The sequence below is a fragment of the Branchiostoma lanceolatum genome, chromosome 1, assembly GCF_035083965.1.
Source record: "Branchiostoma lanceolatum isolate klBraLanc5 chromosome 1, klBraLanc5.hap2, whole genome shotgun sequence".
Taxonomy (NCBI): Eukaryota; Metazoa; Chordata; class Leptocardii; order Amphioxiformes; family Branchiostomatidae; genus Branchiostoma; species Branchiostoma lanceolatum.
Window position 1 is genome coordinate 14,480,060 of NC_089722.1, and position 15,246 is coordinate 14,495,305.

Genomic DNA, 15,246 nt, shown 5'->3' on the forward strand with positions numbered 1-15,246 from the left:
ACCCGAGGTACCAGCCCGACCGCGGGTCGGATCGCCCGACGGCCGTAGAGTTTATGTCATGCCTGGGCCTGATACGGGTGTTCCGGACCGCTTCCACACAGGCTTCCATAGAATATTTCGAACGCATTTCGAACGCGTCGGTTGCGCGGCCGTCGGAAATTCGAATACCTGATTCGGAGATTGGAATCAATGTTGCTACAGTTTCTTGTTCGAGCACACAAAACTCCCTCAACTTCTGGCGCATTCCGCATTGAAATGTGTGTTTTCTCGGGTGGGTATGGCCAAGGTATGACATAAATAAAATACAACACGTTGTATTCCGCATCACCCTCGGTCCCAGCCCTCCCGCGGGTCGGATCGCCCTCCGGCCTACGGCCGTCGGGCGATCCGACCCGCGGTCGGGCTGGTACCTCGGGTGATACGGAATACCCCGTGTTGTATTCTATATGTATTAGGTAGATTAGTCCTTAGATATATATATATATATAGAGAGAGAGAGAACTGAAGTTAAAATGTGCCATCCATACTTTGTACCTTGTACAATTGTTGCGCAATTAAATCATCATCATCATCACCATCATCATCATTATTATGTAATCCTTTGTTGGAGTGGCCTTCCTTCCCTACATTGTATATATGTTGCCAAATATTTACTACCATTTCATCGGTTCTCAAGAGTTGTGTGTTTTGGTTTTAGGTGAACTCCGTCTCAGACCTGGCGTACCAGAATAAGATCGCGTACGGGCTGAACAAGAAGATCACCCCGCTGCTTAACTTCTTCAAGAACACCGAGACGGAGCCTTACGCCACCATGTGGCGCTACATGAAGGTAGGTTTACTTATTTGTTTTACATAAGGCCATGTTGATTTGATTATATGAATGATATCCGCGCGCGCATCAATTTTCGTCCGTTTCCAATAAAAAAAGTTGTCGGCCTTGATGTAAATTGTAAAGAAAACAGCTGCTAGATGAGAAAATACATGCTGTAGATTGCAAGAAAGATTTCGAAAAATGAATATCAATGTCGCAGACTGCCAAAGTTAATCCCAATGTTAAAGAAGAAGTGTTGAAAGAATAAAAATTAAGATGCTATATTTCGGTATAGAGTCCATTCCAAGTCACCGCGAGGGTTGTTATTGTCATAAATTAGAACTATTTTCAAGTTATTGTTATCATTTGTGTAAGAGATTTGATACTTTTGAAATATTTTGAATGTGATTTCAACTTTATAAATATTTCTTAAGTTTTCTACAACTTAAGAAATATTCATGATGTAGAATATGATATTTACAATGGTTTCTAAATAATGGTAACAGCATTCTACCATTATTTACAATTTCTTACCATTTTCTACCATTATCTGTAACATCTCTATAAATAGGTCAGAGGGCTGGGAAGAAAGTAATTCACACATCCTTACGAAGTTTAGGGAAGAACGTTCTCCACAAAGGACCCAACAGTGTCCTGCAGTGAAGACTTAAGATGTACAAAAGCAGACAGAGGGGCCAGATTAGCACCTACTTTTATGGGGGCAATCACCATTCTACCATTGTTAACCATTTTCTACCATTTTCTGTTAATATTTCTAAAAGTTAAATAATCACATAGATGTTTAGAAATTATTACAAATAAAGAGGTTTTTGTGCAGCTACTTTCAAAATATTTCTAAATTATCTAATTAAATTCAAATAATTCATATTTTTGTATTTGATCTTTTTGAAAAATTTAGAACTATTGTCAGTCAGATATTCTTTTATTAGAAATTTTTCAAAATGATTACAAATATTATTATAAAACCCTCGCGGTTACTCGGAATGGACTCTACCATAGCATTGGGGTCTCATAGAGTTTCGAACCCAGAGCCTATAGATTCGAAGTCAACAGCCCTAACTACAAGACCACTTTGCCACCCTTGGTTACTGACCTTTTGAACTGCAGCGCTCTAAAAGCGAACATCACACGATACCATCTGAGGGCTATAGCAAGGTTCATCAGCGTAGTAATCAAGGGAGTAACGCCCTACAGCCAATAAGACGTGGGATTACTATGGACGGAACGTAGGCGTTACGTCGTCAACTGTTAACGATTTCAGCTAACCCTCGGCGAAACGTTGATAAAGTAATCCTATTAACTACCCGAACAGACATTTGGAAAACGTATGCAAATCAGGAAGCATTGAATTTCTAAAGATGTTGATGGGTCGACACCTGTTTCCTGTCTATCGGCGCCGAAGTTGGACTAATCCTAGGCTTTGCGTATCTGTTATTAGCCTTGGTGGCACCTCGGTAAGTTTTATGTCCGTGCTGATAGCAGTGGCTATCACAACGGACGTAAAATATATAACCGGAGTGGCGTATAGGTTAGACCGTCCTGGCTGTAGGGCTGTGAGGGCAGTCGTTTTGGAGCCATGCGTAGCTAAGATCGCCGTAGAGCCAGAATCTCTTTGACAGTCTTGTGAAGGTTTCCTAAATTGCCATCACTCAGTGTGTATAACATGGCTGTTCCACTTGATTTTTGTTTGATAAAAGGTTCTCACTCCTCATCATGTAATTGTATAATTGAATATACGACTCCTTATCATACCTCCTGTTGATATTATCTACCATTAACAACATTATATAAGCCCATTCATGGTTCCGACTACGCATGTGCAGTGTCAAAGGTAAAGGCCCCTGGCTTTTAAACAGTGCTCGTCTCGACATTGTCTAGATTTGCATAACAACGCCCCGACGGGTTTTGTTGACGTCTTGGGGGCCTTCACCTTTGATACTGCACATGCGTAGTCGGAACCGTGAATGGGCTTATAGCCTATATAAAGCCTTTCTGTAGTCTGTACTAGAAAATTGTATAGCCTAGAGCCTTCCTGTAGTTTGTGCTAGATTGATACAGGTAGCCAGTAGTATTTTGCCTTACACTGTACGTGTGACAATCGTTGTGCAATAAACTTTGACTTGACTTTGGAGAAATTGAAATAAAAAACTAGCCTACTCTTTGAAAATATGGAAAACTTTTAATTTAGAAACTCTTTCAAATGCACTTTTGATAAAGACTAATTTCCAGAAGTGTACAAACTGAAAACAACAACTACGTCATGCGTCAGAAATCATTCAAAGCCACGTAGACACGTACATGTAAAGGCCCTGTCACACTTGTGCGTATAACATGAGCGTGTGAGTTGCGTGTTAACATTTTTGTCATACGCCGGCGTGCGCCCAATACGCGCCTAATGCGTTTTTCAATCGTTTTGTGATAGTTTTAGGCACGCAGGCACACGCAAGGCACGGCCCAGTACGCCTGATATTTTTGAAACTACCCAAAACTTTCGTGCGAGCGCTGGGACGCAGCTCGGACGTTATAAGAACGCAGTTCACACGTCCGACATCGGTCGAGTAAGGTACGAGCGCGCTTTGTGTTTGCGCTCCAGTCGCCGTAATACGCTTCTCTTGCGGCACGATCTCTGCGCAGCGACCACATCGCGCACTTGCAGCGCAGATACAACGCATGATGATCGACCGTATAGCGAATAAGAATATACGTCACGAATTAGTGTCGTTCGTCCTGCGATCGGGCAGCGCATTGCACGTACCAGTAGCGTCTGACAAACGCACAGATAGCTAACGGATATCGTTCACATAGCGTGCTCGACGAACATCCATGATCCATTCCACCAAAGCCTTTTCTACCTCAGCATGTAGGGAGTAGCTGGTCTTCTTTGCTCGTGGCTTTTGGGGGGGAGCAGACGAGGCCTGAGGTGATGGTGACCCGGAGGTCTGCTCCTTCTCACCACCCTCGTTTGTGACCAGGGGACTGAGACTGGACAGCTTCGCCTGATGGGGCCGGGGGACTGTCTTCAGTACCATGGCCAACACAACCATCACGGTCACCTACAGCATCAGGGGTGTTACATGCCTCAACGGGTGGTCCAGATTCAGACGAGCCACGGCCACGGCCACGGCTAGCGCGGCCGGCGCCCCATGTTGTTCTTTTAGTCGAGTCTGAACTTGTAATAAAAGAAAAAGCAGGCAGCAGCTGTAGTTTCAGCACATCTCAAACCTGGGGTACGCTCGCAATTCGATTAGCAGTCGTCGGAAGTGCACCAGGCATGCGGCCGGTAGTCGTTGTGGGCATTCGGAATGCGCTCAGCACACGCACCTGATGCGCAGCTATTCGCTGCAACGATAAGAGTATTGCGCACTTCATACACGTGTCTCAAACGCATTGGATGCGTTGAAGTCGTTATTCACACGCGATATGTGCGCCGCGCATAACTGGAAAAAAATTGATATTTTGAGCGTACAACTGCGTGTTGTCAAAATTCAACACGGAACTCACACGGAATGGCTTATACGCACAAGTGTGACAGGGGCTTAATACCTATAGGTTAAACCGGCTTAGAATGAATCTTTGAAGTAAAGTCTCTTCCCCCGAGGCTTTGCATATGTGGCTAATCTTATTAATTTACAGGGTACATGTAACAACTGACATGACTAATCTCATGTTTTCAGGTAGAAATAGTATTTATAGTTGCTTAAGGTTAAGCTGGCTGACTGGGTTTTGCATTGGCACAGGATGTCACAACGGCTTTTGAGCTGTGCAGTTTAAATTGGATAATATTTCCATTCCAAAGGGAGAAATATAAATTGTTTGTACTGTTTTTGAGACATTTCAAGTGACAATGCCTTATTTACAGGAAAAGGAGAACTTAGAGACCTTAATCATTACATAGCCAAATTAGACTAAGAATGTTCAAATTTTGCAACTGATTGAAAATTATTCTTACATGTGTACCACCGTCACTTTTGACGACGACCGCTGTCATCCATCATTTGGCTGTGTTGCATGTGTCGCATGAGTCCTCATGTGGCTGTAAAGTTTAATTTTGGCCCTGAACCTCCGGCCACAGTGTTCACATTGGATAAGTGGTCTAGTCACCAATCAAAAGCAACAAAGCGCCCTCATCTTTCTAGTTCTGACTTATATGAAACAATTAAGTAGAACAGGAAAGATTTAGACCCCGTTCATACTAGGCTTCGCTGATCCGGATCATATCCGGATCATCGCTGATCCGGATATATCCCTTTGCGTTCAAACCAGGGTTAGGCGAATCCGGATCTGCATAATCCTGTCCAAAAACAGATCCGGATATATCCGGCTAGGTGCCGCTTGGTTAAGTCAGACAGGTCAAAGGGTTAAGTTTACTACAGTAGGGTAAAGTAAAAAAGTAACAAAAGTATAGTAGTACAGTGAGTAGAGTAGAGAAGATTGTTTCGGCCAGGTAGGAGTCCTCTAGAACAGTTCTAAAACGTTTAAAGTTTGAAACGTTCTTTAGAACAGCGCGTCTTTCTTTAAATATGTCAGGTGGGAATACCCGTGTTGCGGCGCGTTGTGCCATCCTTAGCTAACGTTATATAAGTACATTTAATAGGTGTTAGTGTTAAGTGTGACGTCAAACCCGGCAATGTATCCGGATACGCTAGCCGGATTGCGTTCATACCAGGGTTCACCCCGCAGCTGATCCGGATAAATCCACCTCCAGATGTGGATACAATCGTATCCGGATATATCCAGATCATATCCGGATCAGGACCGTTCATACTAGGCTTCGCGGATCCGGATCAGCGCTGATCCGGATATGATCTGGATCAGCGAAGCCTAGTATGAACGGGGTGATAGTGACTATAGGAATCGTATTTTGGCTATCCAAATACACAACAGTATCTATTGGCTTTGTATGCTATTCTGTCCAATACACTAACTGTGTACATGTTATATTTTATTCAAGCCATAACATTACATGGCTAAGAGGCGTGAAAGAGTTTTTATCAATTAGAGCCAATCAACCATCCCTCAACCGAGACGGGGGCAGATACCAACTGCCGGGCACCTTTGACCCGTTACTGAGGTCACGTGACATAGGCTCTGGGTCATTTTAACTTGACGGGTATCAGAGGACTGTTGGAAATTTTGTTGATAAGAGTTATTTATTTTGTGTATGTATGTATGGTAATGGCGTTTGAAATATCTACAAATTTAGGGATTCGAACCAATAATCTTTAGATTCCAAGTCAACAACTTTAACCATGATGTTACATTTCTGTTTCAGAAAAACCGGCGTAACCTGGTGGACAGTAACGAAGCGGGGATGAGGAAGGTAATGGGGGATCATCAGTGTGGTGATGGCGGCAAGTTCGCAGGGACTAACGTAAGTCCACCCGCCGCCTTCTTTTCAATCCCGCTGTTGTCCATCCAATTTCACACCTATTAACCACCCCAACACAACAAAAACGTTAAAACGTCACAGTCTAGTAAGTGCTGTGCATATTCTGCTGGATGAATGCCTTTACGTGTACAAAATATGGCTTACATATACCTTTAAGCACAACGTCTCTAGGGAAGGCGGGTCTATTCTTCATCACTTTACTGCAATTTAGTTTACCCTGTAGAGGTAACCCGTTTTAGTTTGTCCCTTTAATTGAATTAGTAGGGCTGAGGTCTCGGCGAACTGCAACAAATAGGGCAGGGGCAGGGCAGCCTGGGGTAGACTTCCCCGCCATAATAGACAGAACTCCTTTCAATTTTCTGGACATTAGCCAAAGCGGGAGCAATTTTCCGCCTAAAAGCACTACAGTGTATCCCTCGTAGCCAACACTCCCGTCCGTTCAGTCTTGGCAATCGACTGGCGCTAGTTGTTAACGCTACTTCCAGTCGCCAAGATGTTTTGTCTTGATTTGCTCGCTGTTTTTAACACTCCGTTTGATCTAGCTGTTCTCCCTTTTGTAGCTACTGTGCAGGCATAGCTTTTGAAATAGCACAGTGCTGTGATAAATGTTGGGCTGATATATAGAACAATTTGTATGTAATTTTCACCAACTTGCATTCTAGTGTTTAGTGTTAGAATCTTAATCTTATTTCAGTTCATTACCCTTTATCGCTGTATTTAGATATCTGGAATGCAGTCTACTTGGTGTTACAATAGATTAAATGTTTTGCATTGTGTTATTATACAGTGTCGTATATAAATGTAGATTCATGACGTTGGCAGCATGCCGCGATGGTGATGAATTGCCGAAGTCTAGCAGGCGGTCTGTTGTCTGTATGTGGAACATTTAATCATGACAAATGGAAGAGACTTCCAGCTAACAAGTCATTGTCTCTATAGTTTTGTCTAAAGCTATGCCCTACATATCACCCTTCCTGTTGCTATTTTTCCAGGAAAGTCATGCCTTGCAAATCACCCCGTTCTGTTGTTTTCTCGGGGAAAGCTTTTCCTTACAGATACCTGGTGTGTCTTTCTCGGAGAGCTATGTCTTATACACAACAATCCTCACGTTGTTTTTCCAGGAAAGCTTTACCTTTCAGATAACTGTTGTTATCTAGGTAAGCCATGTCTTTCAGATCACTGGTGTTTTTCAGGAAAACTTTGCCTTTCAGATGACTGTTGTTTTCCAGGAAAGCTTTGCTTTTCAAATCACTGTTATTTTCAGGAAAGCTGTACCTTTCAGATCACTGTTGTTTTCTAGGACAGCGTATCTTTTCAAATCACTGTTGTTTTCCAGGAAAGCTTTGCTTTTCATATCACTGTTGTTTTCCAGGAAAGCTTTGCTTTTCAAATCACTGTTGTTTTCCAGGAAAGCTTCGCCTTTAAAATCACTGTTGTTTTCCAGGAAAGCTTTGCCTTACAGATCACTGTTGTTTTCCAGGAAAGCTTTGCCTTTCAAATCACTGTTGTTTTCCAGTAAAGCATTGCCTTTCAAATCACTGTTGTTTTCCAAGAAATCTTAGTTTTTCAAATCACCGACGTTTTCCGAAGATCACTGTTGTTTTTCTAGGAAAGTTGTGCCATTCATTTCTAGGACATCAATACCTTGCTAATCACTGTTTTTCTATGAAACCTTTACAAATGCCTGCTGTTTTTCTAGGAAATCTATGCCTTTCAAACACTTGTTGTTTTTCTCGGAAATCCATCTCTTACACAACACTCTTCCCGTTGTTTTCCAGGAAAGCTACGCCTTCATCACTACCTCCCGTGTGGAGTTTGACTACCGTGACAAATACAACTGTACCCTCCGTACCGTCGGGAACTACTTTCTACCGTACGAACTTGGCCTACCCTTCCCCAAAGGCTCCGTCTTCAAGGACATATTCGACAAAATAATCATCGAGTAAGTCCTCAACAAAGTACTCGCTCGGGCGAGTAAATAGATTTATCCTCCACCACTTCATAACGAGATCTCCGGGGCTTAGACTGGCTTAGTAGTGATTGCATGCAAAATGTACGAGTTTATGTAAAGAAATTGCCCCTATAAATGTAGATTGTCTTTCTTTTCATGTCTTTTTATACATATTTATTGGACAATTTGTAGATTTGGCGATACGAAGAAAGGAAGCATAGTAATTTTATCCAAGAATCTAGTCAATAGACTACTTTTCTTTATATTTAGTGCAGAGAAATTATGTGTACTCATTAAAACCAATGTAATAGAAAGTAAACTTTAAAATATTAGGGCCCGAAAATCAGATTTCGAAAGTCAATTCATTTTGTGATTTCGATGCATGATGAGGTAAAACAACACTATCACAATGTATAGCGACGTCCATAATGCAAAAATATCATGACATCGCTGTGATGTGAGAACTCACTAAAAATCGTCGCCGGGGTTTTTGTAGGCTCGCAAAACTAAGGGGATCATCATAATGCGCGGTTTTAAAATGCTCAGAATATGTCATTACGGAAATATGCTAAACAGTATTAGTCAATGTCACTAGCAAAATGATTTTGGCATTTTTTTCAGTTCCATTTTTTGGCCCTAATATTACTGTGGTTGCCTCTAAGCCACCACGACTATTTCCTGTGAACTGTTCTGTATTCTTACACTACTCCCGATGTTCCTCCAGCATGCAGAATGATGGAACCCTGCAGAAGCTGCAGATGAAGTGGCTGATGAGTCCCACCCGTCAGTGTCCACGGGAAGACACCACATCCATGAAGGTGTTGGCTCCAGACGGTCTCGCACCGATGTTCGGGGTGGTCGGAGGCGCCATTGTTCTGGGGGTCCTGGTAGCCTTGGTGGAACTCATAGTGTATAAGACCCAGACGAAACGTGAGCGCCGGGTGAGTCTACTGGTAGAATTAAATGTGCCACTCCTAAGTTTGCTGCTGTACTAAAGATGTGACTCTTTCACAAGCCCCGGTTCAAATCATGGGAAGGGCATCCTGGTAGGAGCTGCACCGTCTGTTGGAAAGGACGTAAAATGGGGGTCCCGTTTACGAGAAGGTGCCTCTAGCACGTTACACATGTACAACAACCTTATCATTCAGATCATCGAGGTAATTGCTGGCTCTAATAATACAACACGGTGAAAATCTATGAGACAAAGAAAACAACCCTTTTCAGTCAGTCATCCTGAGTGGAATCACATGGTGGATACCTTATAGAATCACGAAGTCGACGCTAACCTTCTTTAACCAAAGTAGGTTATATCAGTAGTTAGAATGAAAGGGGTAGTATGAATTTTACACTTAACAAAGTTCTAAAATACAGATAAATCCTCAGATCTTAGAGAGAAGAAATATATGTACGGTTTGGTCATCAAGAGAAACAGTTGTCTTAAATCAGAATTTCACGGCCCTAAGCTGAGAAGATGGCTCATACATTTTGTGAGGCGTGATTAGACCTTTATTGCATGTTGATTGAGATTAATGTTAATACCACTTGGATAACTACAACCACTAGAACTGCTGAAATGTTGGTAGGTCCTACATGTAACTCTTACGATTTTGTTCTTTCAAAGTTTATCTTTTAAAAGTGTACAAAAAAGGAAGGGCACAGCAACCCATGATTACTAAATCTTAGCATCTTCTTTGCAGGAGAAAGATGGCGGCGGTTCAGCGGCTGAAAAGAGAGGGTGCTGCGGTAGACTTCTCAGCTCCTGCTGCCGTGGGAAGGGAGACGAGAAGAGTGCGTCCTCAAAGGGTGACGACAGCGATGACTTGGCCAAGATGCCGGCGCCGCTGCCTCCTCTAGTCATGCCCTTCCCCACGAGCTCTAAGGAGGAGGAAGAGGAGACTAGTCGCGCTGATGAACTCCTCGCCAGACTGGCCGCCATGTCTAATGCTGCGGCCGCGCTAGGCCCGATGGGGGATTACCACTCCGCGCAGAACGGATTTCCCAAGCCGCCCGCTAACCCCGCTCTTAATCAAGGAGTGAAGAGGGACGTCACCGGCGTCAGTAAGCAAGGCACGTTCCAAGTGAGCTCGCCAGATAAGGAAACGGCCCCGGCTCCCCCCAGCGACTTTAGAGCCTAGCTCGGCAAAGCTGATTACAACTTTAGTACTGTGTAAGCCATTTAGAAAGCTCCAGATGAGAATTCGAAAGGTTAAAAGTTATCCAAGCTTAACACAGTCAGCATGTCTTTGCAAACGCCAGTTGTTAAAAACTCGACGCAAAACTTATAGATGATGAAATAGCAGCGTGCACAAAGGTATTGGACTCACCAAACCATCAATAATAGCTAATTGCAGGTTAATATGATATCAATCGCAAGGTTACGTCCTTATAGGCCGACTCCTACGTGAACAATAGATCGATGGTTAAAGTTTGATTGAGCACTGTCCGAGGAAGTGTACTGAAACGAGCTGTCACTGGCTTGGTGATGAACTACACGGACTCTTCTTGTTCCCAAATGGAAGGCAATTTCTCAGACCGACTGTTGAGAACACAAGCGGGCCCAGGTCGCCATGTTTTATTCAGCACGCCAGCTGAGAGAACTCCATCGCACCCCTTGGTAGAGAGAATCTCATCACTCATCAAGTAATGATGACATTCACGGCAGAGTATCCAATAATCCGAGCGAACGGCAACAACTCGAGCGTGTGAATCGGTGCATCACTCGGAGACAAAATGAAAAATAGCACGGATTTGGGCGTCACGGTAATGGCGGTGTGCAATGAGTGACAGGGTGTGGCAATGACGCCGGATCGTAAGCTCTTCACTCCCGGAACTTGTGCTGTGGAAAACTTCAAGAGCTAAAACAACTTTCAAAGTGTGCTTATTAGGACGGTATAATACAGGCTTTAAAAACGTTAAGACATAGCTTAAGCAACACATTGTTAGTGATGAAAAATGTAAACAAATATATGTACAATCTTGGAAAATATTAACTTTCGTGACTTAGAACTAGGGTTAAGTGCCACTATTACTACAGGGGTCACTGTTTTGCTCTGTGGGAAGAAATGAAGCATTTCATAAAAAGCCGCAGATAGATTGAATCCCAATTATACGGCTCTCCTGCCTTAATGCTTAAGGCCGTATTTGGATCGCATCCAAATACACTTACGTTGGCCGTTTGCCCAATTTCTGACTTCCCCTAGTATCGAACTTGCAATTTCTGCAGGCGATTCGGGCGGTACTTTCCATCAGTACAAGGCAGGCGGAGGCTTTTAAGGGAAGCTTGTGTATTCCCCCCACGTACAGGTTCATGTGTTCTTAACCCTTTAAGCCGCTCTTGAATATAGAACAGGATTAAAGAAGTTTAGCCTGTAATCGTCTGGAAGGTGCCGGGGTGCTGACTGACCCCTCCTTTAATCACTGTAATCGTTGATATCCTTCGTGGCTCGTTAGATGCCGGTTAACCGGATCAATCTCTATCGGGTTAACACAAACATTAAAACGTCTTTACGGATCAGGAATTACTTTCTTAACTCTCGATCTAATAAGACGGCTTTCTGAATCAAGGCTGCAAAGTTGCCTAATAAAAGATTAAAGTAGGCAAGTAGAATACTAATGATTGCCGCAGCCTTAATGATGCATCTATAATCAAATGAAGCTGTTTTGATAGAAAGTTATGAAAGCTAGATATGACAAAGTATAACACTCAGAGTCTCCGCGAAGAAAATCGATATAATGTAAATGAATACACTTTCTCCCGAAACTGACAATTACCCACAGACTTAAGCCTATCTTTTATCCCCATGCGCCGGAATTACCAAAATAATTGCTTGATCTTTTACAGAAGCCGCCAGTTTGAATATTTAATCAGAGAGTTCTTCCAGGAGATGGTCAGAATCGGTACCATCACTTCTAGGGAGACCGTCTCTGTCACGCCGTTAGACACGACCCAAACAGAATCTGACACCAAGAAGCACCCGTGAAAGCCATATGCCATCTGGGAGCACTTTTACGACAGTATGATTGAACACCGTGCCGTTTTACGGCCGCCCCGCCGCCTATTGGCAGTTGAGTGAATCATGGTCGCGCATTGTTCTGCCATTAATGTCGGGTGATGAACAGAGATGATACGCGCGTAGGCTACAAAGGGTGCACATTATATACAATGACGATGCCTACGGCAATCTTGTCCTGGTCACAGCGGGCAATCCGTAACTGCCTGAGGCTCAGGCTTACCAACCCGCTCAAGTCACAACATGCCCTCACCACGGATTTAACTCGACGGATGCAGCTTGAACCAGAAGGGCTAGAGAAGATCCCAGCTGAAGAAAATAATGGTGCCACCCAGTGAGTGTTCCACACCCGGGACACGGCAAGATAAGCACCAGATTCTCCTCGGCGTGCGAGCTAGAAATCCTCCTCGAATACCTTCTGGAGCCTTAAAGCTAAATGGTCCGTTTATTTGACATGATGAAGGACCGCAAGGTTCAAATAATATCACGGTGTGCCGGTAAGGTAGAGTTAGATGTATTGCCGAGGCAAGGCAGCGAGGTAGAGCCTGACTTATATGAGCTCACGCACACTGTCAGAGGTGATTCTGATTTTTCTGGTGCGTGCACTGAAATCCAAGGGAATATGCATGTTTGCTCAAAGTAATAAAGGTCAATTCCAAACATTGTACGCTGGACCTGGGGCTTAAGGAGAGATGACATCTTTAATAAAATTTACCCTTGATAAACGTGCATTGATAACATCTTATAACAAACTTTGACAACAATATGGGCATACTATAGGCTCGGTGACGAATAATAACAAAAACAGATTTGCAAGAGCATTTTTGTGACAACACCCAGTTGAAGACTTCTATTCTTTTGTTTCTGAACATTAAACAGAATATTGACTTTGCTAGCTCTTATTTAGTCTGGTATCTTAAAGATAAAGCACTCTGCTTCTGGACCGAAATTGAACTTGACAAAGCACATTGTTCAAGATTAAAAGCTTTTCCACGACTATCCGTTGAGTTCGTCAAACTTTAGAACGTTTGCGGGTGAAAGCACTTCTAAGTACAAGTACCTTGACGCCAGCAAGACGGGGGGAGGATTTAGCCTAAAGGCTCGATAATCCCCATCTTCTCATCCACGACTCCCGGCAGATACAGAAAGTACGAGCACATAAACAAGTCCCTTTATCAGCGGCGGTGCGCTGATCCTCTCTCCGTGCACTCAAGCGTTTTCAGTTTTATTATAAATAAGTCACTCTGTGGTCAGGGCGCTTGCATTGTAGTAAACGCCGGGTTCTATCCATACGGCTTGGCCACGGCTATTGGAATAAGACATCGTAAACAGCCATAGAAAAGACAAAGGTCGAGAGACGCGTTAGAAATAAGTGATGCGGCACATTGGTATTGGAAAATCCGAAGGCAGTGGGCTTACTGAAGTTGACTTGAGTACGATGAGCAGCTGGTAATTGAAAAGCAACTCCGTTGTCCTTCACGTGGGCTCTAGACGCCAATGGTAACGTCTCCAGCTTGGTATACAATAAGACAGGACGATTTCTGCATTACTTCCGGTAGAATCGAATCAAGTGACTTTTGTAATGGGAGTAATGCTCGCAAGGGGTCTTCCAAGCGAGTTCCTTCCTAGGAAATGAAATTGCTAAGCTAGGCTGACTCCTGATTTATTTCTCGAGTCAGATGAAATTCAGAGCACGTATGAAGGAAGCACTTTGGCAAGTTCAAGACATAATGCTGAGCATGCAATTGCACCGTCCATCCATTTGGGTCTTTGCCGTAGGATGCTATCTTTAGGGCCGTATGGCTGGAACAGGCTGGAAGCTCTCCACGGTACTGAAATTACAGTAGTTGTTCGTAAGTTTGGAAACTGTTCAACTTTTGGATATCTCCTTTGGTTTGAAAACCCGCCCTCTGAAATATCTGTCAGTAGTGTTTCTTACAGTAATAATTTTGAAATAACGGCGGATGATTATCATATCTATAATTGGCATGACTGGGCATAACTGGCGGGATCAACGTTCGGCACGAGATTATCTAGGACGTATTTGTTAGTCGTCTCTCCCTCCTGACGGAATTTATGATATTTAACTATACATCACAGTTGTCGTCGGTTCATTCTTCGTTCTGTGTCCCTATAAATTCTTAATGCTCGCCTGCCTATTGTATTACCCGCCTTTATGCAATCGCTCCCACTGACAGTTGTTCAGTGTGCGCTTCCATCACGAGTTGCAGCGCCGTGGTGCGCAGGCCTGTAGATGGATGTGACAGACAGATTCATCAAGTCATTCCTTGGCGCCAAAATTCATCAACGACTTCGTGGGATGATATTCATTACGAGACCCCCTCCCGAGCGCGAGCCGAGAGTATCTCGCACCGTGACGAAAGTGCAAATGCCCCTCCTCGGGATTAATCCCAGCCGAGCTTTACTGATGGCCCAGCCTTTCGTTGTTGTGGCAAAGGCACCTACCTTGCGAGCTCAGTTGGGAATAGAGAGGGCGTGTTATTCCTACCCAAGCCAACAGTATATCAAACAAAACATGAGAAGTGAACGTTTACAACGACAGATAGATAGGACACTGGCACGATCTGTCAGCATAATGTCAGTAATCGGAGGATGCTACGTTGACAAAGTAAGGCGATCAAAAGCTACCTTATAATCAAAGACACCCGCTTCTTGCAGGGCGATTTGTGGTCAATTATCGTTTGTATCCCAGGGTATTTTGACATGTAAGTGTCTTTAGAACGGGCCAAACGGTGTTATTTGGAACAAATGTTGTCAATTATGAAGTACGGTCCTGTCGTTGTGGGCATGTTTGTTTTTGATGTTTTGTCACACAAAAAATGAGATACCGCTACGTTCAAACACATCAAAGAGATGTTATAGTGCTACAGTGTCAAGAAAAGCAAGTTATATACATCTATCTTGCGAACGTTTAAAAGTTAGACAATTCAATTCTTACCCAAAGTGTTGGAGTCCGTGTGCTATTCGTCAGGCGGCTGTGAAAACACAGGGGTACCATTTACTGCAACAGTCCGAGATGTTATCGTCAGATTTGTAGTGGTAC

At 43.5% G+C, this 15,246-nt stretch overlaps 1 protein-coding gene across 1 annotated transcript in view; it reads left to right on the top strand.

The window, feature by feature from the left end:
* Positions 1-13,077, top strand: part of LOC136436577 (glutamate receptor ionotropic, kainate 2-like) — a 35,282-nt gene extending 22,205 nt beyond the window's left edge. Inside the window, exons 15-19 of the mRNA XM_066430645.1 lie at positions 698-829; positions 6,105-6,203; positions 8,000-8,163; positions 8,897-9,113; positions 9,870-13,077. Coding sequence (XP_066286742.1) covers positions 698-829; positions 6,105-6,203; positions 8,000-8,163; positions 8,897-9,113; positions 9,870-10,307 — 1,050 coding nt within the window. The 3' untranslated portion in view covers positions 10,308-13,077. The remainder of the gene's footprint in view (positions 1-697; positions 830-6,104; positions 6,204-7,999; positions 8,164-8,896; positions 9,114-9,869) is intronic.
* Positions 13,078-15,246: the final 2,169 nt, after the last annotated feature.